The following is a 26112-nucleotide window of genomic DNA, read 5'->3' as shown; positions in this document are numbered from 1 at the left end:
GTGTAATTTTTCGCAAGCACCAGTGGGAGCTTTATTGGCATTACGGTAAAGGCAGCAATACATACCCTCCTCCGGTTGTCTGTAGCTATAACAGACATGGCGACCTTCGGAGGAGTGCCACGCCCCATATCATTTAATTATAACTAGACATACTTTTGGTCGTAAAGAACACATTTATTTGAAAGTTTTTGAAATGTATATTAATTTAATTTATTTATTTTTAATGACAAACAGTCTAAATCTTACATATTGTTAAGTGTTCAAATTAGAGTTGTGAAAAAAATCTGCAATTTTACGTTTTTACGCATCATGAGGTGAGCATGGCTGCCTCACAGTCTGTTGTTTGGGATTGGAATTGCCGTTGGGACATCTTTGCATTCAGACACAATTTGCATGCTTTTCTGGTATACTTCTTCACAAATTCTGAAAACACAAGTTACAGTAGATTCATTGAAGACTGACTTGTCGTGACCGTTTTTTTTTTTTTTATTACGGACAGCAGGAGGTGCTGCAGGTGCTGCATTTACCATTGACTGTAAGTATAACAAACATGGTCGCCTCCGGTGAAGAGACACCCCCCATGTAATATAATAGAATGATAACTAGACTTATGATTATATTTAAAACATACTGTTGGTCATTAAGAACACAATCGTTTTCAAGTTTTTGAAATATACAATCATTTAATTTATTCCTTTTAATGAAAAACGGTCTAAGTCTTACACACTGTCCCTTTAAAAAAAATCCACCCCTTGGTAATACAAATCAAGACCAAGAAAAACTGAACAAAACAAAACAAAAAATCATTGGACATAATTTGTGCTGAAGAATAAGTATAAAGGTCTTACACCGAAGTAAATGTTTGCAGAAGCACCTGCTCAAGAGGGTTTGAAACATGTACAAACATGCGTGTCACTTCATAAATATTCTCTACTGTCATAATGGAATATGTTCACCTTGGATTTCAGATCATTGTTTCGAATGTTGACAAGGCAATGAATAGTAAACCTAAAAAAGATGGGTGTGACAGAGGTTTAACAAATAGATTTGGAGAATCTTGGCCAAGACAACATTTTTGCCTAATTTACATGTCAACAGAATTTTTCTTTCGATGCAACCTGTCCCAACTCTTCAACGTTTTCGAACCATTTTCCCCTGACTTATTGACAGCCTTACCAATTATTGTGTATTTTGATTTATTTAATAAAATGAGTATGTCCATTAAACCCTGTATGACTTAAAACAAGATGGTAAAAACATCACCTGAACATGACTCCTGTCAGAGTCCCAGGTATGCATTAACTGTATATATATATATATATATATATATATATATATATATATATATATATATATATATATATATATATATATATAGAGAGAGAGAGAGAGAGAGAGAGAGAGAGAGAGAGAGAGAGAGAGAGAGAGAGAGAGAGAGAGAGAGAGAGAGAGATGTAATGTAATTGCTTAGTCGGTATTTTCAATTTTTAAACTTCATTTAGAAAGCCTTTTTTGTTGAAAACAGTCTGAAAGACAAATTTTCAGTGACAGCTGGTGTTTTTTGTTTGTTTCTCACTCACGAATCTTCAACATTCCAGGGGAACGCCTCATGGTGGCTTCTACCACAGGCTATTTCCTAGTTAAACACTACAGACCAATCAGATAATAAAACACACCTCAGTGTCCCGCCTTTACCTTTGTGAAACAGCCAATCAAAAGACGCCAGTGGGACTTGTCTGACTCAAGGGGTAAGACTCACACAGGTAATTTTGAAAAAAAAAAAAAAAAAAAAACCTCCAAGGCTTGTTATGGAGTTCGTGTGAACGAAACACGGATTTCCACCCTTCTTTACCAGTCAAACCAGTATCGCTGGATAGAACTCTCTCAAGTACAGCAACAGGTAGAGTGACTGGCCGCAAACTTCTTCGTGGCTCCCTCTGAAAATAATCTCCCCTCTTTTTTTCTGCCTCTCCCCTTACTTCAATTGAGTTTCCAGACCCTTTTGTTCGCTCTTCTTATCACTTGGAAAAAGGTGAACCCTCGTGTTGTTTTTAGTTTAATCTTTGCTTTAATTGTAGTTTTTACCCTTGTGGTCCCTGATGGCTTCGCACAGTGATACTCTGGTGGTGTTCTTTGGGGCAACAGCTGGTGCAAATGGGGGTAAACTGGGTTCGGATGAGAGGGAATTAATTCTCTTGGTGTGGCAAATTGTGGACCTGCGTGAGAATAAGGTACGGCCCGTTCGTTCGTCTCGTTTCTTGTACTCGAGTGTGCGCGTGTGTATATTAATTCGGCATCTTGTCTTAAACGGTTGTGGTTCGACAGGCTGTAAATCAACACGGTGTGTGCTAACGCTAGCTCTTTAGCCCTCCTTCTGTCCAGGTGTGCAGCTCAAATGTAACCGTCACACAGGGGGTATTTTTTAAATTTTTATTTTTTTTATTTTTGAAGTTTTTACCCAATTGGAGCAAAAAACACACCTTTTTGAATTACCATGTCGACCCAACCCTTGAGTATTAGGTTTTCTTTTGCGACCACGTTGTCATTTATTTCTTAATTGTCCATTTCCTGAATGGGAGGGCAGCCTCTTAATAGCTTGTCACCTGTTCGCTAGACACGAAATGCTTAATGTTTCTTCTATTCAGGTGGGCAAGCTTCACAGATGTTTTGTCAAGCCAGAAACCTTGGAGCTTACTGATCAGTGTAAAGAGGAGACGGGGCTCAGTTTGGACGACGTCGTCAGTGCAGAGCCCCTTGATCAAGTTCTGCAACAGGTGAGTCTGGGAAAACCCATGAGCATCGTCAAATTGACGGCTGACTGACAACACATCCCCCTTTCAGTCAAACTAATATATATATATATATAAAATCAAACCTACATTTGAAGATATAGAAGTGTTTACTTGGCACATGTATATAAAGAAAATATGTTGGCTCTGGTGTAAAGCTCTGCCTGTGCATTTTCTCCAGATACTTGGGTTTCCATCTATATGATAAAAAAAACATGCCATTTAGGTTATAGTCTCTAAAGTGTCTCTAGGTGTGATTGTGAATCTTTGGAATGAGATTGCTTGGCAACCTGAACAACTCTAAGCAGGACAAACATTTATATACAGTTCGATAGGCTAAAAAAAAAGCACCCCGTAAAAATCACATTTTCAGAACTTTAATTTTGTGCAATTTCTTGACATGGCATGATAAAATACAGCACTGAAATTTGCTAGCTTTCAGCAACACGTGATGGGAGACACTGTTCAGGTGTCAAACTCTTCACACGTTTCCTATTTTTCCAGAATTTAATTTTATGCAGGTGCCTTTCTGCTTCTGCATCTTGGAAATAAACTTGAAAGTTCATCAATGTACCCCATGTACTGTAGATTTGTTAACTTGTGGGAATAGAATATTTAATAGCCGCAACCCTGTCATCGCCTCATTTAGTTAGTTTGGTTTGATGTATTTGAATTTGTGACTTTGTGACTTTGTGAGTTTTCAGGATCCCCTTGACCATATGGTAATCAGAAGAGCTTTATGGTCATATAGTGTGCACTCATCTGTTTAATACAAGAACTGCAAATCTCTTTGATGACCTTTTATGGAGGTGGCGTGGTGTTCTGACATTTTTGCAGAAGTTCACGAGCTAAAGCGGCCCGAGGTTGTCGGAGATTAAGAGTAGTCACAGGTCCGGTCTTGTCTTGGTTTAATGCTTGCTGCAGACATCTGCATGGTGGGTTGTTTACCTGCGGCCGCACCTCTCTCTTAGCTGGAGGACAGGCAGAGGAGAAGGAAGGAGATAGTGGGGGGTCTTAAATGGGGCATTTTAGATACAATTTGCTTTCCTTGTGTATTAAGCTTAAAGTCCTAATGTTGTCAAACATGTTTTTTGACAACCATGTGGTTTGAACAACCAATTGTGTTGTTTGCAATGAATGTTGTTTTCTCCATCCTCCACCAATGTTTCTTGACGGTTTCTCATGATCATGCTGTTTTGGTGGGTTTATTGCTAGCGTTGCTTTGTGTCGTGGCTCAGAGTGAAATGCGCAAGGACGGTTAAGGTTTCAAACAGGGCTGGTTAGCTCAGTTTAGTTTGTGTGCTGAACCTTCAAATATTAACCCAAGCAATCATTTGGCTCTTTTCATTCCTTTGTGTCACCCATTAATCTTTTGCTATTGCTCCTGTCATTGCTTGGTTTTACACTTTCACCAACATGTAGACAAAAGTGATTGTAATTCATAATTTTGTTTTCAGTTGAGTTTGTTAATTTGGTGAGTGGTCTAATTTTTTTGAATGATTGTGCAGCTGCCTGTTAGCAGAGGTCACTTTGAGGAATTGAGCACCTACACAGTAGTTAATGTGAAGATGTTCTTATAAATGTAGTTTTTATTTCATAACATTGCATAGACTTCCAAAATGAACACAGTGTAATTATGAGAAAAATAGTGATTTTAATGTCAAATTCAGCCAACCATTTTGTACTGTTCCGTGAAAATCAAACTTTTATTGTAAGCCATTTTCCCTCAACCTTAGAATCTTAACCAGAGGTTCTTGACACTTGGTTGATCAAAGCAGTCACGGGGGTTCTTGTTGTGACAAGGACTGGCTATAATAAGTATGCATCAAGTGCATGTATCTAGCAGAGATGCTGTTAGTTCTGGATCACATATTTTGCAGGCTAATCAATACCACGTCTACAGTGCCATTTGAAATTTAAGTAAATGGATGGAATTTAATCAAGCCCAAATTGTCATAAATTAGACCCACATGATTGTGAGTAAGCATAATTTTTGAAAATATGTTCTCCTGATACAAGCAGTTGTACTGTTGAAATATGTGATTGTTGGGTGTATTTAGATGTCATAGCTTTAATGATCTATTGTCGTTTTAGGAACACCCTTGCGGTGACGCGGTCACAATTTGGTTTCTTGTTTGGTCTATTTGCAGCGTGTCTTTGTAGTGATGCATACGCCTTATTCTTAGGGTGAAACCCAATCACGACTACCTTTCAGTAAGTACGACAACCTTGTTTTGCAAGATACAAAAAATTACTTTGACTCTGCGGATTTTGAGGATAAATCAACACACAAATAGTCCCAAAGTTAAAGTCAAACAAAGCATCCTCTTTGCTGAGTCTTTGAGGCATTACACAAATCTTCATGTTGAGTTTGCTTGTTTTAAACAACCACATTTTTGCATTACTTATCGCTGGAATCGAGTAGAATCCTCATACATTCTAAAAGGAGACCCAAAAACTGGCATGTTTGGTCAACCATTAACATTGATTGTCAAAAAGCGCTTGCCATTTTTAATACTTTAAATTGGATTAATTGGTCTGCCAATTTAAATGGCTGGTTATGGCTTGTCAAAAATCGATCAATAATAATTGACAAATGTCCCCCCCCCCCTTTTTTTTAAGATGTCGCTCACCTAAAAATACAAAACAACAACAAAAACAGGCATTGTAGGAATTGGCTATTAATACCTCTGCTGTTGATGCAAATAGCAAGCCTAAATTTGTTTCTAGAAGTAGTGACACTATTTATACCCTTTGTGGCGGTTCTTTAGGTACCTTTACCACTTAGGGACTATCATGACACACCCTGACGGCTCTTATCGGAATTTGCTGCAGCCACCAGCAACACACTTCCACTCACCTTAACATGAAAACACTCCAGTGGAGAAAGACTTCTGATAGGACCGTGTTCAAAGGCCGTTTCCTCCCCCTCAATTGTGAAAATACTTTGTAGTTGCTTGAAGCATGTTGGAGTCAAATCTGTGTCTGTATTGTGTGAGTCATCTTACGGCTTCTCATCTTAAATTCTTCTTTTCTTAACAGTCCTTGTTGAGACAGGTTGGGGAAATGTGTGTAGAGTAACTCTTCATGCTCACTGTGCAGATCTCTTTTCTGGTACATTAAATGTTTTTTCATGATGTACTGGTGTCCAACTTTGCGGCCCTTCTTTTGGAGTGTTGCCAAAAAGCCATAAAATGGTATTGTGCAAAGTATTTTGAATGACTATATAAAAGGGCATCATGTTTCAGTTTATATTAAATTCCTATTGCACACAGCTTATTATTTGGCTTTGTTGTTGCATTGTTTACATGTTAAGTGTAGTTACTGGCTATATCTGTGCGTTTCACGCTGTTGTTGGTTTGAACACATTTGCTCAGTTTGAATGGAAAAGTCAGGGCGTGTCACTGCTGCTTCAGAAATTTGAGCTTGCTTAATAATTTGGCAAGCTTTACCATACTATGACGAATTATTTGGATGTCACTTGTGTAGAACTCTTATCGCTCTTATCAAACACTAACGGTTATACTCGTAACATCTTTGTGCCTTATGTATATCAAGTGTAAAATCTGTAGTTGCTGATGCTGATCATCAAAACCAATAATGAGACAACCAAAATATACTGATTTGCACTCCATGTAGTGACTAACTTGAAAGATGAAAAACGAATTAAACACTGACAATTTTCTGATGGTATCATTAGTGTTTCTTTTAGTTGGTTTTTTTGTTTTTTTTTAATTACTCTCCTCGTTTTTAGCAGATGTTTGTCGTTGCCTTGTGGCGCTGCCATTTCTATGCTGAGAAACTGGCCCAAGCATGCACCTGTAACACTCGCTGACTGATTATCAGTCTTATGCAGCCTGTGGCCATTTGAGATTCCTGCTTGTCAGCCAGATTCACTGAACCTAATTTATGTCGCGGGCAGCACGGTGGAAGACTGGTTCGCACCAGAGACCTGGGTTCAATTCCAGCTTGCTCCCTCCCTGTTTAGAGTTTGCATGCCCTCCCCGTGCCCTCGTGGATTCTCTCTGGGGACTCTGACTCACTCACTCATTCCCAAAATATGCATAATTGGTTTATCGGACCCTCTGAATTGTTCTTAGGTGTGATTGGGTATGTGAATGATTGTTCGTCCCTTTTGTGCCCTGCAATAGCCTTGCAACCAGTTCAGGGTGTCTCCTACCTACTGCATGTAGACAGCTGGGATAGGCACCAGCAAGCCACGGACCCTAATACTAATTTATGTCGCCAACTGTGGCAGCTGGTGGGATTCAGTGGGTAGGCTAGAAATTCTCAAAACCTAACACCCATTTTTCTTTTGTTTAATAAATTTAAGTAAGGTGCCTACCACTATAAATTCGAACCAAAAAAAAACTCAGACTTTGTAATACTTTGCATTAGATTTATTACTGTTGTTGTTGTGATTTAGCTTCATATGCCACCCTGAAAACAAACTACAATATTATAAATAGCCATTAGTAAGATAAGGGATATTATATATTTTATGTTATTTAAAAAGCATCTGGTTGACACATTAATGTGTGGTCTCAATAAACACGTATGTGCAGGATGCTGGTGTTCAGGGTTGGGTGTTAGCTTGACTTACACAAGGCAAGTTGGACCTGTATGGCCTCTTGGCAAGTGTGATGGCTCCCCTCCCACTCTTGACAAACAGTAAAACCTGTCAGACGAGCCTTGTTTGCAACAACAAAAGGACGCAGTCCAAACCTAAAACATAGCACCACCTTCACTTGTGTACCCTTCAAATTGAAGTCCCTTGTTGTTTTTTTTTTTTGTTCTCAACTTTCTATTTGTCACTGCTGTTTATGCAGCAGTTGAACTGTACATAAAACTTATTGTTTTTATATATATATATATATATATATATATATGCAGTGGCGTGTGTATAATCTAATAAGATAATTCTCTAATGAGAATGTAAATGTTCCTTTACAAAAATATTTAGTTTTAAAAGCAATGCCTGAACATTGTGAAACTAAATTATACACTTTTGTCTGTGCTCGGTTTGCAGTTCCAGCAATCGGTGACATCGGAATTGAAGTGTCTTGACAGAAACTCTTACACTCTGTGTGTCAACAGTCCCCTTGTCATCCGGCAGGCTCTTCACCCCGAGGCTTCTAGAAAGGTGAACAGGTTTCAACACTTGTTAAAAAAAAAAGAAACCTCTCTTTAACTTTGTGTCATTAAGAGTTTATGAAATAGAAGCAAGGGACAAGTACCTAAAAGAGATGTAAAGTTATCATTTTATCATGAATGATGTTATCATGAACGTAAATGGAATTGGGATGTGATGAGTAGAATTTGGATTCTGAAGCAGACTGAACACAAGTGCAGAAATAGGAATTGTATACACAAAATCAAACTCAACTACACTACACTTGGAAACTAGACCCACAAACTCGACTAAGAAATCAAATCGTAAGTCACCTTGAGCGCTTTTAATGTTCGGACAGCGCATCATTAAGAATCTTAATCTGAAATACTGTCAGATATCAATCATTTATGACACAAAACAACTAAATAATTGCAACTGTATGGCAAGTCATACAGCAAGGAATAAACCAGTCACACCTATAAAACAGGACCTATATAACAAAGAAAATGAATACATAAAATTGACTAAGGTGACAAATACATGACCATGACAAGCAATATCAAATCCGAAATCTTGATAAAGTAGTTTTGTTTTTTACATAAACATTAAAGGTATTATTATTGCAAAGAAATGCTTCAAAACATTACTGTATATTAGGCTATGCTATTCTGCACAAAGGTAGGTGTGACAGTTGCTCCTTCCCTAAGTACTAAAGAAAACAAAAAAAATGCTTCAGGAGAGCTTTGCTTCACTTCCTTGTAGCAGTCAAACCATTATGCAAAGTCAGTTAAAAAAAAATAAAAGTTCTGCTGTTCTCATTTTTGAGCTCCTGGTGTTTGACTTGACATGTTTACTTGTGCTTGAACATATTCTTCTGGTAACTTGTTACACAGAATCTCGTCCTTCCTGAATGTTTCTTCTCCTTTGTGGACTTGAGAAAAGAGTTTGAGAAATGCTGCCCCAACGCTGGCCCCGCAGACAAGCTAGAGCTACCTTCCATGTTAGAATGTATCCTTTTTAGAGGTGAAATGGATAACAATGAAATGGGGAGAATATTTAAATCTCTATCAAATGTTTGTTGCTGTGCTGGATTATGAGTAAAACAAACAAACAAACAAAAACGTACCATTATCTTTAATTGGGAATGCAGATGTGGGTCTTGCTGCAGTGTCAGAGCAGCTAGTGGGAGTGAGAGAAGTGAGGAGCATGGTGCAGTTGATCCTCCATATCCTGGCTGAGCCTTACAGTAAGTATTCACCGCTCATCATTAGTCAGTTGAGGTGCTTTCTTCAAAGCTACCAACCTCTGATAATCCACAAGCACCCATTCATTTGCAAAAAGGTACTATTAGAACATAAGTAAAGTTCTATTGGCTACCAACAAACCCGCTTTGACAACCTGATTGTTTAGCCACTTGTAATTGTTACTTTGGACGCTCAACCTGTCTTGCTTGTTGTAGGAGAACTAGTCCGACCTGAAAGACAACAGGAAGAATGTGCACTTTTGTTGAGCAGTAAACTTCAGCTTTGTGCTGTCTTTGACATATTTTCTTAATTCCTTTTCCATTTAGATCACAATTTTTCCTGTGTGGAGACTGTGAAGTACAAATTCGATTCCGGCACATGGTAAGTATAGGTCTTTAGTTACACAGATAATCTTGTTCATGTCGTAAACCTTTAAACCAAGCTGTGAGGCCTACAGTGTTAATTTTCAGCGGAAACAGTAGTGTTATTAAAGCTCCTGAAACTTTGCTGTCAAGTGCTCACATTCCACAATCATGCTGAAATTTACCTTACCTTAGTTCATTTAGTTGATTTTTTTTTTCTCTCTTTTGAAGCAGTTGTGCAATGACAGCACAATTTTCTTCCTCTGTGTCTCTTGTCAGGCATTGCAACTTAATAGATTTTGTGGTTCCGTAATACAAAATCAGTGGGACCGCACACTAGAAAATGAGCAGCAGTCTCTCCCCTATTAGAAACCTAAGTCAGCTGCATGTAGCCGTTCAGCTGTCATTTTCAGAAACTGTAAACAAACTATAAATATTTTTCAATGCTTGGATGCAAATCCTTTGTCATTGAGCATGTTGTGGATCGCTGCTTTGTTTAGGTCGAAGTGACCCTTCAGTGTTGTGTTTTCCTGCAGCAGTAAGACGGAGACAGTGGATAACGAGACTATCATCAGGGCACGAGGACTCCCGTGGCAGTCTTCGGACCAAGACATTGCTCGCTTCTTCAAAGGCCTTAATATAGCCAAGTAAATTTCACTATGGATTAGAAAATGCATTTTATTCTAAGTTCAAATTTGTATCGCGTTCGACAGATATTTTAAAGATGATCGTGATGTGTTTCAGAGGGGGCGTGGCCTTATGCCTTAATGCTCAGGGCAGGAGGAACGGCGAGGCCTTGGTCCGCTTCATCAACTCTGAGCACAGAGACCTGGCACTGGCACGCCACAAGCACCACATGGGCAGCCGCTACATTGAGGTCAGCTTGCACATCCTGGATTCCACTGCACTTGTAATATTGTTTGTGTCAGTCCTTTAATGGGGAGTCTGAGGCTGTGAAATAGCTCATGTCAAAAACTAAACAAGCTTCAAGCTCTGCTGCAGGGCTGAATCACTGTGAAAAGTGAAACTTCAGCACCATTTTGGCAGGGCCTTGTACTAGCTTCCCCCAGTCTTGATAGCAGTTAAAGCTTTGCCTTCAGGGGGATTTCACATAGAGATGAAGATGCTCAGTCATCCTGTAAGTGCCCAGCACTTTTATAATAAGAAACTTTTAGGTTTGTTTGCATCTGTGCCACTTCTGAATGGACCTGACGAGACATGATGCCAGCAGCAAATGGTTATATTGTTTTTTCTGCCTCTTGGGATTTATGGTGTAATACAGATTCTGGGAGGCACCGTAGAAGGCTCGACCTTGATAACGCAATTAATAGTTCAAATGATATCTAGTGCACACTGTACTTTTTTTTTTTTTTTTAAGAACAAAGATAGAACCTCTGCAACTCATACTGAGATTTTTCAGTATTTCAGTTTGCGGCTAATCCACATTTGCTCCTTCTTGTTTTAGGTCTACAAGGCCACAGGAGAAGAATTTCTCAAGATTGCTGGAGGTTAGATTTTTTTTTTTCCACACTATGTGCATGAGGAGTCATTGTGAAAAGCTATCTGTTTTGGTGCAGTGGCCTCCTATTCTTTTTACTATGAGAAAACAAGGCCCTCCCACACACCTTCACTGGCTCTATTAATGGCTGTAAAAGAAGGTTTCTCCTTTGGCTCTCTCCTTTTGCTCTCTCTTGTTACCTGTGTGACTGCCTCATCCCAGTGATCTCCCGCAGCTTATCTTGGGACTCATAAAAGATGCTTTGTGAGGAGCCAGCCCACCCCACCCCCTCACACAAACACACACACCCAACACTAGCCACCATCCCTCACGTCGTCGTCCCTCTTGCCCACCCCTCGCAGACTCGTGGGACAGAAATTGTACGCTCACCTGTTCTGCTCAGGCTCAAAGTGCACACTCCCTTAAGGGGGGGGCAGGCTGGCGTCCACTGCAAAGTGCAGTCCAGTTTGGATACAAAGGGGGTGTGGGGAGACAAAACCGGGGCCGAGAGCCTCAGGTGCACGTACAGTACTAGCAGTAACACACGTCGATAGCTCACAAAGAAATTCACTGGACTTTAAACAGAATGAGTTCAGATCGATGCATTGACACACATTGGCCTTTAAGTAAATAGTTCAAGCAGACCAGGTCATTTATGAAGGGGAAATAAAAGTGATGCATTTGGAAGTTACAGTGAAACGGGGATATATGTAGTTGTTGTTGTTGGTTTTTTGTTTTTTTTTTACATTTATGTGTTAAAAAACAAAACAAAAAAAATGTTTTGTTTTAATTTCAGGATATATAATACGTGTCAGAAACCACCCCAACAGCTCAAACACAGCAAAACCTAAATGCTTACCACTGCATATGTTAAAGACGCCACTTTTTTGGTGCTGTATATCAATCTTTTGATACATCTCAATACATCTAAATAAATAGAATCTTTGAGGTTTTTTTTTTTTTTTTTTTTAGGTGAGGTTAAAGGATTCCATCAAATGCTTACAGTTGTTCTCAATTTTTAAATGCCTTGGCAGCACTAGGTATAATTGAGTGTTCTGTCTAAGAATGTGGCCTTTTTTTAAACAGAGGTGGACAACTTCTTGAGATGTTAAAGGCAAAGAAAGAATTTTTGTCAATATGACTGAGGTCGTTTTATAAGCAGGTGACCAAATACTCATTCAGATGGTGACTGATAGCTAAGTCTAAGTGCTTCTCCATTTTTGTCTCCCACTGACCCCCAGGCACATCTAATGAGGTGACACACTTCCTGTCCAAAGAGAACCAGGTCATCATCCGCATGCGGGGTCTGCCATACACCGCAACATCACAGGAAGTCCTGGACTTCCTCGGTCCCGAGAGCCCGGTCACAGATGGTGCAGAAGGACTGCTCTTTGTGAAATACCCGGACGGAAGACCCACCGGGGATGCCTTTGTGCTTTTCTCCTGTGATGAATACGCCCAGAACGCCATGAAGAAGCACAGGCAGATCCTGGGCAAGCGCTACATCGAGCTCTTTCGCAGCACTGCGGCTGAAGTGCAACAGGTCAGTTGAAGCTGAACATGACCACCACCATTTATTCCTCATCAGATGAACTTGCTCACGGAACACATGAAACTAGTATTTGAAGGTAATACTGTAATGTACAGAAAGAGAAAGTCCTGGATCCCATTAGCTAGCCGTTTTTCTAAGGGCTAATGAAAGCTATTATCTCTACTTGAATTGTGCTTTTCTTCTTCTTTCCCTTTGCTAGGTACTGACTCGCTACCAGTCCAGTCCTCTGATACCTGCGCTGCCGGCCTCGCCTGTCGTACCCATCCTCGCCACGCCGCCCTTCCTGCCAACGGCCAGCAGCGCTCGCGACTGCGTCCGCCTGCGAGGCCTGCCTTACACGGCCGGCATCGAAGACATCCTGGAGTTCATGGGAGAACACACCGCTGACATCAAACCCCACGGAGTCCACATGGTCCTCAACCAGCAGGTCAGACCCCGACTCCACCTCATCATCCATGCATCCGGAACAAACCTGATAACTGGTTTTCCTTTTCAGGGCCGACCTTCGGGCGACGCCTTCATTCAGATGAAGTTCCCGGAAAAGGCTTTTCTGGTGTCCCAGAAGTGCCACAAGAAGACTATGAAGGACCGCTACGTGGAGGTGTTCCAATGCTCCACGGAGGAAATGAGCATTGTGCTGATGGGAGGAACTTTGAACCGCAGCGGCCTTTCGCCACCGCCTTGCAAACTTCCCTGTAAGACGAGCCTACTGCACTCTTGATGATACATTCTAACTGTTCGATACAGCATGACAGTCTCCTTAACAGAAATCATTCAGCTGACTTAAATTGCTCTGATTAATATGTATATTATTTGTGGTGTTCTTTATGGCAGCCATCAGAATGAATGAGTTTGGAGAGGATGCGCACATGTGACTCCATGCAGGGAACTTGCACTTTGCACTTGCTCTCGCCTTCCTATCTGTAGAGATTAGATTTGTGCCCCCCCTCCAACAGTCTCTTAAAGGATTCTTGTGGCATCCTGTAATTAGAGCATGTTCCCTGCTTAGGTGCCCACAGCATCAAAGTCAATAGTCTGTTTGTATGTAAACATTGCCATGCTGCCATTTAGCTGTGCTTATTTTGTGACAATGATGGCCTGCAGGTCCAAGTCAGCTTTGACAATAAAATACCTGGCATGTGTGCAATGTTATAAGGTCCAATCTTGAAAGTGAAACTAAATGATCATTCATGAAGTTTGTCACTAAAAATGTGCTCTACAGTTGCTAGCAATTAAATGTTCTCTAATGGATGTTTTCCTGCTCTCCTTTAGGTTTATCTCCACCTACGGCCTATGCCTTCCCTGCTCCACCTACCATCTTGCCCGAAGCCGCCCTCTACCAGCCCCCCCTGCTGGCCGCTCCGAGACCTCATCAGGCCACACACAGCCCAGCCTGGGCCTACTACCCACCTCAGCCTCACCTCTACATGAACATGAACTACACAGCATATTATCCCAGGTAAGCACATCAGCTATTTGCTCAAGTAGGACTCCATTTTCTTGGACTATCATGTTAAAGTTAATAGCCAGTCAATAATAATATTATTTAAAAAAAATACTTGGTATGAACTTAAATTGAATAAGGCTATATACTTAGTCTTTTTTTTTTTTTTTTTTTTACCCCAAAGCAAGTTTTCTTTTCACTTTTGGGGTGGGAGTGTGTGTGTGTGTGTGTGTGTGTGTGTGTGTGTGTGGGGGGGGGGGGGGGACTTTAAAACAGCACAACCTATTTGGCCATCAAATGACTCAACAGCACCTTCTGCTGGTTGCTGTCAACAGCGCACGTTGCTTCTGACCACCAGTACACCAAGCTTTATTCAGCCTTTGCACTTCTCAGCAACTTCTTAATAGGTGACTGATGATTATTTGTGGGGGGAAAAAAAAAAAAAATATATATATATATATATATATATGTGTGTATATATATATATATATATATATATATATATATATATATATATATATATATATATATATATATATATATATTTATTTATTTATATTTATTTTAATTATTTCATGATGAAGGTCATCAAATCACCTGTCTCAATTGACTTGCTCGTGAACATAATTCAGTTTATGTTCCAGGAACTGATGGGCAAATCTTCATCCTAAATCATTTTTGAACAATTTGGCAAAACTTAACCAAGGTTATCAGAAAAATTATGACAACTTAATAAGGGTACATGTATTTTGGCCCACTATGCCCAATTAAAACCATTTAACTAAAAGCAAATTCAGCCAATTTTGGTTTCCTTTCACAGCCCACCAGTGTCACCCTCCACAATGAGCTACTTCGCAGCCCCTGCGGCGGTTGCGGCTTCTCCTCATCCTGTGGCCACAGCAGCGGCCACGTCGTCCCCGGTTCTGCCCCAAGCTGGAACTTTGGTGCGGATGCAGGGCCTTCCTTACAACACCGGGGTCAAGGACATCCTCAGCTTTTTCCAGGGATACCAGGTCAGTACCTGCTGCAGCCACCGGGAGGCGCGCGTGTGCAGTGTAGTGATGTAAGGGTTTTATTCCAAAAATAATGGTACCAACCTTTGTGTAAACAATGGCCACATGTCCTATAGGTGTGTCACTTTTCATTTCTAGTCCCTCTTTACCTCCCATACGTTTTTGCTGCAAGCCGAATGAGGTGGAACTCTTGAGGTTTGGCTGAATTTGACCTGTAGGTGGAGGGGTTTTATTGATTTCCTTACAACTTTAGTTTTTCTCTCAAGTGTGTGTGTATGTGAGACTTTGCTTCTGATTATCAACTACCTAAGGATGGGCATGATTTATGGATCCACATTCCTCTGTCCTTTTAGAGTTTTTGTACTGTAGATTATGTGTTTTTTTTTATTATTATTATTATCAAAATAAGAATGAGAAGTCGTATTCATCACTGTTGGCTCGAGCATCCAAGACAGTAGTGCCTTGACTTACAAATGTAATCTGTTCCATGAGCGTGGTCTAGTCATTTCTCCCCTGTAAAAAGAAAATGCCAGCACCACAAACAACATAATCTTTTGTAATATTTTTACTGATTAACACTATAGAATTGTACTAATAGAAAACTACAGTAATATGATATATGAGTACATTGTAAGAAATGGAAACAAGTTTTAGAGGGTCACGATTTTATACTTGAATGCTCGTTGATATTTTGCGTGTCTTGTACACCAGGTGGCAGTATGCAGCAATGCATAACTACACATGATGACTTTCCTAAATGACTTGCTAAGCTGTAGTAAGGCTATTTTCACACTTGCAGGGTTTAATGCTCAAATTCTTTTTTTTTTTATGTGAAATACGATTTTTTTTGGGGGGGGGGGCATGGCTGTCATGGTGGAGCTAGAATATTTTCAATTTGTTAAATTAAAGGAGTAAATAAAAGAGTGGAAGAGTGAGGTTTCTTTTTTTCTTTTGGTTGGCATTGCGCTGTTCCAGCAACGTCTCTCTTGCTTGCTCCAAGACAGAGACAAAACACACCTTGCTCTCCATTCACTGAAGTTTTGTTCGCCTCGTCCGCTATTGTTGTTTTGGTTTTTCCAATCTGCTCCCGCCTTTTTGAGTGCAGAATTGTGACGTTTGTAGCCTGTTTGTTTCGTGCGAGTCGGATGAATGCCACCTGGCCGTTCAGATTGAAGTGCCATGTCAAAAGATCGAATATGTAACCGATTTAGAACCATACACCGAAGTGTTCTGGGTCGCATTTGGGGAAAAAAAAAAATGGATGTGTTCACACTGCAATCTAAAGATCAGATTTAGGTCTGATAAGGGCAAAAAAAAATTGGATCATTTTATGCTGTGTTAACCTAGCCTAATAGTAGTTTTTCTAAGTTGTCAAAGGACAAAGAATAAACTAATGCTTATGTTTTAATTAAAAACACATTTAGCAATAAACAGCAAATGGCAATAAACACTTAAGCAAATACCTTTTTTTGTTTAATTTTCAATATTCTTCACAATCACCAAAACATGAAGTCACTTGTAAGTCAAGGTACTACTGTGCGCTTTAACTTGGGTGTTCTCTTGCAGCGAGGGTCTTCCAGAACTGTAATGTGTGTAGTAGTTGTACATGGAAATGTGCCAGGCTGACTGTTGATCATCATGCTATGTGTAGTACGTCCCCGAGGAGTACGGCAGCATGGTTCAGATGAGTGAACAGGCCAGGAGTCTGATTCAGCCCAAAGAATGGCTCTGTCTGTAGGGGCTGGCCCCAAGGTAAGCAGCTCCAGACCCTGAACCCCCGCGGGACGTGGCGGCATGTTTCCCAAACCCGAATCCTTGCTTGCTTTTAGTGGAGTGTTGCAGCTGTCGCCCCTTGCTGGTCTTTCCATAGAATTGCAGCTTGGAACTTTTGTTGTGAAAACAACGTGTCAATCTGAAATTTATGCAAGACAACCAAAACTACATTTTCTGTCTTTTTTTGTTTACATTTTTAATGACTAAAATTTTTGGAACTGTAGCAGTGTCGCTATGACTTGCTTGATTGAATGTCCTGCCTTAAACGGCATTTTCCCGAGGGGGGAAAATACAACGACAAAGCAATTTTTATGCCTACAATTCCTTGACTTGATAATATCAAATACCTTTTATCAACGGATACAAAGATACAACTTAAAAAGTATTCAGTTATTCATTTTTGTTTTAAAACAATGAACTATCACACGATGAACCCCTTACCTCCAATATGTACTCATTTGTGTGTTTAAAAAAAAAAAAAAAAAAAACTACTGTGAGTATTGTAAGAAAAGGCAGCATTAAGTTCTGACTCAGCACTTCTTCGCTAACCCAGCCACCTTCAGTTGATTTGCCTCTTCTGCTTCTTTTCTCATTTTTGCAGCTGCCCCAGACTGCATGCTAGCTGGTTAGCTAATAAACTAATCAACGTGACCTGTGGTTATGAATCCTCTAACCTTGCCGCCTCCTCTCTCCTCTCTCCTCCTCCAGCCTGGAGCAGCGTGAGCTCGAGCTCAGACTCACGGGCTCCCCCTACCTGTTTGTCTCATTAAAACCCAACGGCCGGGCGCCCGAGCATGCGCTTTCATTCTTCTTTTCGCTTGAGCGTGTATTGTTTTGTTTGTTTTTGTCACGGTCCAGCTCCAGTCGGACGCGGTCCTCATCCTTTACAACTTCAGCGGCCAGTGCAGCGGCGAGGCCCTGGTCACTTTCCCCAGCGAGGAGGCGGCGTGCCGGGCAGTGGCCGAGCGCTCCAGTCATGCCTTCTACGGGCAGCGGGTCCACTTGGCCTTCTGCGACCGACTGACTGACTGACTGACTGACATTTCGGCCAACCGCGTGTACATGACTGCGTCTTTTTTTCCTACCAAAGCATTTGTTCGCACTTGAACCTTTATTTTTTATTTTTTTTGTCAAACTGTATAAATGTCTTGTGCCAGCTGGAGCAGCGTGGCAGCCAAAAGCCATAAAATGACTCGAGACAGAGGGAGTCTGAACACCTGCGATTGGATACATTCAAGTCCAGATATCAGTTTGTTGGCTCACAAACGGGCAAACGACCAACTTTCTTTCCACTTGGACTGTGCAACCCCAATGAAAGCGTTAAGGATGACGGAGTTTCGCATCCTTGGAAGCAAGCGAGCCAACAAGTATTTAAGTTCCTGTGACCAAACTACTGATGGGTACCCCGCCGCCATCACCCAAAACGTGCCTACATTACCCAGAATTCAACGTTGGCACTCCTGTTAAACCTCCAGTAGCCGAGGATAATATATACAGTATACATATATATCATTTTTCTTTGTCAACCATTATACTATATATGTATTAAAATTGTGCATAAGAATGTTAACAATAAAAGATATTATTGATTATTCCTGCGAATTCAGTATTGTAATGAACTGGGAGTGAACACGTATATGACGTCATCAACCAACAAAGCTCGCTTAACTACCGGTAATTGGAACAGTATCTGTAGCTAGCCACTAGCATGTTGGCTAAACGATTCGACGTACAAAATACTTACTGCGACGGCTATTGTCGACAATTGGACAACACCAAACGGGTACAATCACCCACCCAGATTTGACCACAGTGCAACGAGAGATTCTACTTGAGGTAGGCCTTTTAGAACAAAAACAACAATGCGGCTGTAATGAGTGCTGATTACATTATCTTCAAATAATTGAATGACGGCTTCGTTAAACATTTTGACCACTGTATGGCCTAGATAAATAGATACACAAGTCTTTTCTCGACTCTTTCAGGCCATTTTTTGGGGGGGATAAATAATTCGTATTTTCAGTCAGACTTCGGTATTTAGAGTGACGTTTGAGTTCCAGTGTTGGGATTAATGCATTACAAAAGTAGTGAGATTATTGTTATGCACTACATTGCATTTTTAACTTGAAAGTCATATTTTGCACCCCCCCCCCCCCATTTGCCAAAAAAAAAAATCCACAAAATGGCCGTTATTTTCAATTCGTCAGAGATAACGACAAGAAGAATATAATAGTTTGACTACAGTATATTTTTTTCTTAAGTCTTTTATCTCCCAGAGCTCAAAGATTAATTTGCATTACACAAGCATTGCCACACCTGTGGCGTAATTCAACCAATCAAATTGACAGTAAAAAGGACTGGAAAAAATAAGGCAAACTAGTTTTTTTCGATTTTATTGATAGTAACTACGTCGAAAACCTACAGCATGATGCAAGTTATTCCCTTTGAATAATTTCCAAAAGCACTGCAGTCTTAAAAATTACAAAAAACAAAACCTTTAACATACAAAATATACAACAGTTACAATACAAGGCTTGGTAAACATCAGCTAAACCTGCATTTCCCTTTTTAAAATTTCTGTACAAAATTGTATACAGATGGGTTATATGAAACAAAAATAAGCTGCAAAAACTATCAACGTCATACGCGTCGTCCTTTTTATTTGTCATATATGTGTGTGTATGTATGAATACATATGTGTGTGTGTATCTTACGTTCAAAACTTATGTCCGCAATTTTTTTCCTTGTTTTTTTAGGAATGACATACATTTGAAAAAAAAGTATCAAAAATAGAGTTAGAGTTGAGTAGTCTTTTTTTTTTTTTTTGTCAAGTGGGAACACGCTGTATTGTTTGCTCTTTGGTTGCGGCCGAAGACGACACACTTTCTTAATTTTGTTTCAGAACAAGACCGCCCCCCCTCAAAAAAAAAAAATAAAATAAAAAATGAACAGCACACAAACTAACAAAAAATATTTTAAGGCATTCTAAAAAAATGTCATTCTGCTGCTGTGGAGTTAAAATAACTCTTTTGTCATATTTATTGTACTTTGCATAGCCTTAGATACACGTGTGCTTGAAAATAGGACTTTTCCTGTCTGTATTTTGTAGAAACACTCTTTCTCTGACACACACACGCACGCACGCATACACACATAATAATTGATCAGGGGTGGGATTTACAGTCATTCAAGGGCTGTAGAAAATTTCACTCACGAAAAAAAAATGACAAGTTGAGCTTGGATCATATGCTCTGACGAGCCACGGGTTAGCCCCCCCTTTCTCTGCAGGCTTCATATTTCGAGCCTGTGAAGGCTTATTAGGCTGAAGGTGAATGCATAGACTCAAAATCATCATAAGGCTAACGGGAAAAAAAATGCTCCAATTGAGTGTTATTGCTGTGGTTATAATCGTTACAAAATAATTTTTTTGTAAAGATGGCGCATCTGGACATTTTATGGACTATTTTATTAGAAAATACTTGGACAAAATTTGTCTTGTTGCAAACAAGGCACACCGGGGAGATTTTTCTTTCTTTTTTTTTTTTTGTTGTAATTATTGCACAGACAATACGAGCAGCCGTTTTATTTCTCCTGAATAAAATGGCATTGGAGAGTTCCGTTTATTTGTAAAGGGATCTTTGCTGCCATTCAATGCTGCTACACAGGTAAAAGGAACAACACAAATAATACAGTAAATCACTTACCCACGGCTCGGCATTGGCCTATGTTTTACCTAGTGGATGTTTTTGTGCTCAGGCCGAAGCTACGGCTAATGTAAAAATAGTGCTTTGGCGCCACCTCGGTGCCAAGCAACTATGTCGAAGTGAGGGGTGGAGCTTCCTTTCACCAGGCCTTAGCTTTGTCTTATAGAAAAAAAAAAAAAAAAACGGGACTCGCTACCATCGTATGGCATTTATATATCTCTAACATTAATAGTAAGGCAATTACACACATGGCCAGCAGGGGGCGTCAGTGATGTCCAGAGATTTACAGGTGATAGTTGCGGAATGTTGAGCTTCTTCTTCTCACTCGGATCACGAATGCTTTGATCGTTCCAAGAAGGGTGATTTAGTGAAAATAGAAAATAAAATCACCCAAATGGATGCTCTTGATGTGTGTGTACAGTATATTGAGCTGTCCTGGCGGGTTTGCATTGCGGGTGTCGGGGTTTCCGTCCCCGTCGGTTAGCTACGACGCCGCGCCGTGTGCCGCTCGGGCATGCCCGCGGCCGCCGGGTGACTGCGACATGTCCCGACCGATGATCTCGTTCACTGCGGGGAAGAAAGAGAAAAAATGTTCTTTTAACTCTATTTATTTTGAATTCTCAGTTTTTTAAAAATTCAAGGTGTTTTAATATAATTGTTTTGTTGCAAGCATGTTCTGGAATGGGAGTTTCCTGAAAGGAGGTCAGCACAAAGTTCATAACCTGTCAGCCAATCAGCAAAGTCGGCTTCTGTGAACTATGTTGTCCTTGCCGGCTACAAATCCCGCATGTCATATTTTGCACGCACGCATTAGTTGAGAGTTGAACCCGTTTGACGTTCCCGTGCGGCGACGCGGCGGCGACGAGGCCGGACGGACTGGTTTGCCGCGGACTGGAAGACGACTCCGGCTTGTCTGTCGGCCGCTGAGGGAAGCGCGCATTCTTTTGGCTTTCTTTTGCGCTGACATCATGTCGTAAAAAAAAACGCGGCAAAACAAGACCACGCGTGCTTCAACTCATTCCAAGAAAAGTCTTTTCTCGAAACCATTGGTGGGAAACGACGCAATTGCTAATGTGACTTTTTTTTTCCCTTGACTATTTTCGGTTCATTTTCTTCCACGTCAGTATTTTAGCCATGGACATTCTTGGTAATGTGAGAAATCTGTGTTGAAATTTGACACCATCTGGGTGAAATTTCAGCTCCCTAGTGTCTGCTTTCCATGCTTTCCCTCTGATGAAATGCCTTTAATGTAAAGCTCAAAAGATTGGACGAAATACTACACAGGGTCTAATCATTGTGTAGGTGTACATGGATTATATTACATTTAAATTATAAGGGGTGTATATAGCTGCACACGATGAATCAAAAAGTGCATAAAATTTATCAAACAAAATGTAACCCACAGGCGACAACAACTGAACGCAAATGGAGCATACCGGAGTTGTCGCATTGGCCCGTGCGCGCACGTGTGTGTGTGTGTGTGCTTTTTGTGCCCGGCCAGCACGGGCCCTATCATCCTGTTGGCGTGGGAGGCTCTTCCTTCCCCATGTCAACACAACCACATGCTCGCACTTTGCTTTACCTTCTTATCGTCTGTGCGGCATTGCGCATATATTTAACACAACTGCTCCATAAACACTGCATATATATATATATATATATATATATATATATATATATATATATATATATATATATATATATATATGTATATATATATATGTGTGTGTGTGTCTGCGTGTGTGTGCGTGTGTATGCGTGTGTGTATATGTGTGTATATTAAAGTGACAATATATAATTTTGACCGTTTTTCATTACATCTTTAAAAACAAACAAAAAAAAAGAAAATCAAGCTAAATCTTACATATTGTCATTTTGAACATTCTGTCAAAAAATGCATATTTTTGTCAATAATTCAAAACTAATCTGAATGACATAAGCCTGGTTTTGTGAAAACACATCATGTAAATGAGTGCACAAAATCCGACCAGCAAATTTCTATCTCTATTTTCGCGCTAATCTTTACGTACAAAGTTACCTTAACGCCACCTCGTTTGTTATCATCATCCGAAATAAGTTTTCTGATGTATTCGCATGTCATCATACTGTATGAATATACAATTAAAAGGCACATTTTTATTTATTATTATTAATTTTCAATCTGGTCCACATCAGATTTCTGCTTCTATGGTGGCGACATTACCTGATCTAAAATCAAATTTTTGTAACCTGTCTGCCGTCCACTTTTGCACCCTGACCTACCAGTTGACCAACACTAGTTTAGAACGGAAACCATTCGATCTAAGATGTATGACTCAAACCAGTAAATATCCAAATATATAGATTCAATAGGTTAGAATAACCCTTTTTGTTTTCCATACAAATAATCAACGTATGAATGTCCAAGAGGCCACTCGGAAGACATGGCGTGTCCCGCGTGGGCGTCTGCAGAAAAACACGCTCATTTTCCACCGCGCCGATTTTAAGGTCACGTAGTGGCGAGCCATTTGAATATAATATGATTCACTTCACTTCGACAATGTGACGTGACGTCGTTTCTCCTCACACCCCGATGACATTTACACGGCCAATCCAGACAACTTGATTTCCGTCGAAAACGCAATCTTATTGCGGCACCAGCATTTCAACGTTATGTTTTGTTTCACAATGTTTCCAGTAGCGTTCTTAACTGTCAAGCATAAAAATAAGTCTGTTGACGCTATTTTTAACAATTATCCAGACCTCTCATCGAATCACACATCAGTCAAAAATCTTGAATGAACAAACTTGAATTTGGGTGTTGAAACCGCTCAAGGAGAAAATTGCGTTTGTCGCGACGCCCCTCAATGAACCCTATGCGCTCATGTCCATTATAAGAAATGTCATGCGTCATCCGCTCTGACCTCTGACTCTCCAATGAGTGTGCAGCAAAGGTAACTTGGTGACATTTGACATTGCAGTCTTTTGTCTTGAATTTCAGACCAAAAAGCCACAAGCGAAAGAGAGATTTGAGCGGAGGCTGAAGTAAGTTTCGTTCACTGCTGCGCCACTCTTTCACATTTACTGGCACACGCGTACACGGACGCTTCCCCCGTCAGGCAGAGGGAGACCCTCTACAGATGACTTGCAAGGGGGGCTCCCTACATCAAAAATACTATGAGGCGTTACACACCTACAGTTGACTGACGGTTGCTGGGGAAAAGCTCAGGAAGACCTTTTCCTCCGCATACTGCGACACAATTAGCAATAGTTCTTCAAAAACAAAAAAAAAGACGTCATTTTACAGTAAGAAGATGGCAAACTCTTGTTGTGGTCTTCTTTGTTTGCATTGGCTTGGTTTAGTTCCTATCTGGTACACAGAACCAAACCTTGGTTGTTGTGGTGTTCCACAGGGTTCAATTTTAAGGCCTCTGCTTTTCTTTTTGTATTGGCTGCTATGTTAATGACAGTCAAGATTTATATGCCACTAAATTTTCTCTTTATTGGCATATACTGTACATCTCCTTAAAACCATCGTTGCCTTGAAGAAATATCAGCCTAGAAGACTGAATTTTTGAACTTTTATGATAATAAATCTGAACTGATGGTGTTTAGTCCGAGCGGCCTTTGTAATTCAACTCATGCACACTAAAACCAAAAATCATGTCAAGATTATCCAAATCTCCTTTTGCTTGTACTAGAAGTGTTGAGGCCGGCATTAGTCGTATAGCATCTTTTGCGCTAAGACCATGAGGCTAAAGCACTTAATGAGCAAAGCCTTCATTTTCACATGACTTTTCATCGGCGTCTCATTAGGCACCCTATGAAATAAAGTTCACGACACTTGATAATATCATAAGTACTTTGTAGAGTTTATCTGTGTTTTGTGAGGGCCTTGAAGGCCTAAGCATCTTCAAAACCACTTAACTGCATTTAAAACTTGGTATAGATTTATAAAATATTATAGAAATATATTTCCAACATTCTTTTGTCCTCTTTTAAAAGCGTGTGACTCGGCTGTGCAGCCTAGTTGTTTTTTGTCTCATCATTATTATTATCATGCTTTGTCCAATCAGATTTCTGCTTCTGTGTGTTACTATATGAGTGTAAAATTCCCAAGGCCTTCAAATTCAGGTTTGCAGGACCAGTACAATTGAAACAACACAATTTTTTTTTTTTTGAATCAGATGTCACTTTCCAATTATCAGGGTCTCCTGAAGGCATCATCACTTTTGTGTCCTCTGATTGGTTCAGAGCGAGATCCACTGCTTGAATGTACGTGACTGTACATTACTTGGAAATAATTTTCAAGGCGGCCTTTTTAACAAAAGGCAAGACAATCTGGACAGTGCCACACGTCGCTTGTAGAGTTAGTCACTAGGAGAATCTTCACTAGCTGGACTGAAGGTATTTTCCAACGCATCCAGTGACCATCACAAGCAACTCTGCCACGTTCTCAAACGTTACTGGGATGAAAAATTTGAGACTGGCACCATGGTTTAAGGAAATGAAGCGCCACAGTGGAAATCTTTGCATGGATGAAGCCTGATTTGCCCGCAGAAGAAAAAAAAGAAGGGAATATCTTAGTAGAGTTTCCATTTTGCCAGGCTTTGGAATGACGTCTTTCGCAAACGCCGGATGCCGAGTCAAAAGGCAGCAACGTCAAAGCTCTTTGGAAAAACATGCAATAACTTGTCAGCATCATTTCTTTATCCAAAGTCGCTTTCTTCAAATTGTTCATCTTTATGAATCATCTAAGGTTTTCCTTTCTGTAAATGTAGAGCTTTGCTGGTCACAATCACTCATCCGGGACCTCGGTTTCCTGCTGAAAAAATGGGGTCCGGACTTCTATTTATTACTACGACTCAAGTACTTAACAATGCATCTGTAATTATTTATTTATTTCGACCCTTGTGAGGATAAGCGGCTATGGGAAATTGATGGATTATTTATTTATTTTTGCAATGGTTTTGTCAGCCTTTTGTTTGTTTATTGCTAGATTTTGGTCATTTTTAATGATTTTTAAGGCTTCATTAGATTTGAATGCATTTTCCATGTTTTTCCTTTTTTTTTAACTTCACATGGTCTATTTGACTTAAAACACAAAACTACCTCAACTTATGCATTGCATCATATTTTGTTTGTTCCTTTACATTTGTCAATTAACTCATTCCTGCTTTTAACTATTTTGAGTATCGGTACTTAGCAAATAAATAGTACTCAACAACAGTAATAATCAACAATGTTTTTAAGCCTTTAAGTATCTGTCGCGCAAGCTATATAAGTAACAATGTACGACAATTGCCTCCTCACAGCTAATTACAACTTCTGTTGAACGTTCCTTTAACGACATGTCATCTTTTCAAGAAAGAGAAAAAAATCATAATAATTATCAGTACACAGCCTCCAACATTCGCAGCAATGCATTCATGTGACTGTCGCACACATTGCATACATTGTCTACATTTCTCCAGGCTTTAGAGAAGGAGTCATCGACTTCTTGTCGCGTTAGGGCCTCAAGTAAGTTTAACTGACGAGTAACGACAGCCAAAACAATGTGTTTAGCTTTCGAACAACGACACAAGCATGGTTCGAATTTAGTACGTGCGTGCTCATCCAGGCCTTTCCATCCTCCAGTCTG

At 40.1% G+C, this 26112-nt stretch overlaps 2 protein-coding genes and 1 long non-coding RNA gene across 3 annotated transcripts in view; 2 read left to right on the top strand and 1 right to left on the bottom strand.

Annotated features, from left to right (window-relative positions):
* Positions 1-1799: 1799 nt before the first annotated feature.
* esrp2 (epithelial splicing regulatory protein 2) lies at positions 1800-17794 on the top strand. Its single transcript, XM_088412589.1, has 17 exons — positions 1800-1900; positions 2079-2231; positions 2646-2774; positions 7819-7932; positions 8796-8910; positions 9053-9148; positions 9473-9527; positions 10045-10155; positions 10253-10385; positions 10974-11016; positions 12248-12549; positions 12758-12985; positions 13055-13253; positions 13831-14017; positions 14823-15015; positions 16667-16767; positions 17647-17794. Exons 2-16 carry the CDS (start codon positions 2100-2102, stop codon positions 16751-16753), a joined length of 2124 nt encoding a protein of 707 aa, XP_088268715.1. The 5' UTR covers positions 1800-1900; positions 2079-2099; the 3' UTR covers positions 16754-16767; positions 17647-17794.
* Positions 17795-18436: 642 nt separating this feature from the next.
* LOC148424532 (uncharacterized) overlaps positions 18437-26112 on the top strand; it is a 57110-nt gene continuing 49434 nt past the window's right edge. The window contains exon 1 of the long non-coding RNA XR_015865319.1: positions 18437-18624. This is a non-coding gene — a long non-coding RNA (uncharacterized LOC148424532). The remainder of the gene's footprint in view (positions 18625-26112) is intronic.
* The window catches only part of nfatc3a (nuclear factor of activated T cells 3a), a 51933-nt gene continuing 44986 nt past the window's right edge, over positions 19166-26112 (bottom strand). Inside the window, exon 10 of the mRNA XM_088412588.1 lies at positions 19166-21059. Within this exon, the coding sequence (XP_088268714.1) occupies positions 20977-21059 (83 nt within the window). The 3' untranslated portion in view covers positions 19166-20976. The remainder of the gene's footprint in view (positions 21060-26112) is intronic.

The sequence above is a fragment of the Hippichthys cyanospilos genome, chromosome 4, assembly GCF_059441005.1.
Source record: "Hippichthys cyanospilos isolate Australia breed blue-spotted pipefish chromosome 4, RoL_Hcya_1.0, whole genome shotgun sequence".
NCBI lineage: Eukaryota > Metazoa > Chordata > Actinopteri > Syngnathiformes > Syngnathidae > Hippichthys > Hippichthys cyanospilos.
The sequence above is the reverse complement of the archived record's forward strand: the minus strand, read 5'-3'. Positions and strand labels throughout refer to the sequence as shown.

What these genes read in the sequence shown, in the direction of transcription:
- esrp2 (XM_088412589.1), top strand. Translation starts at nt 2,100, where the DNA reads ATGGCTTCGCACAGTGATACTCTGGTGGTGTTCTTTGGGGCAACAGCT. An exon ending in GCTACCTTCCATGTTAGAAT is followed by an intron (nt 8,911 to 9,052) that starts GTATCCTTTTTA and finishes TTGGGAATGCAG; the next exon opens with ATGTGGGTCTTGCTGCAGTG. An exon ending in AAAGGCCTTAATATAGCCAA is followed by an intron (nt 10,156 to 10,252) that starts GTAAATTTCACT and finishes GATGTGTTTCAG; the next exon opens with AGGGGGCGTGGCCTTATGCC.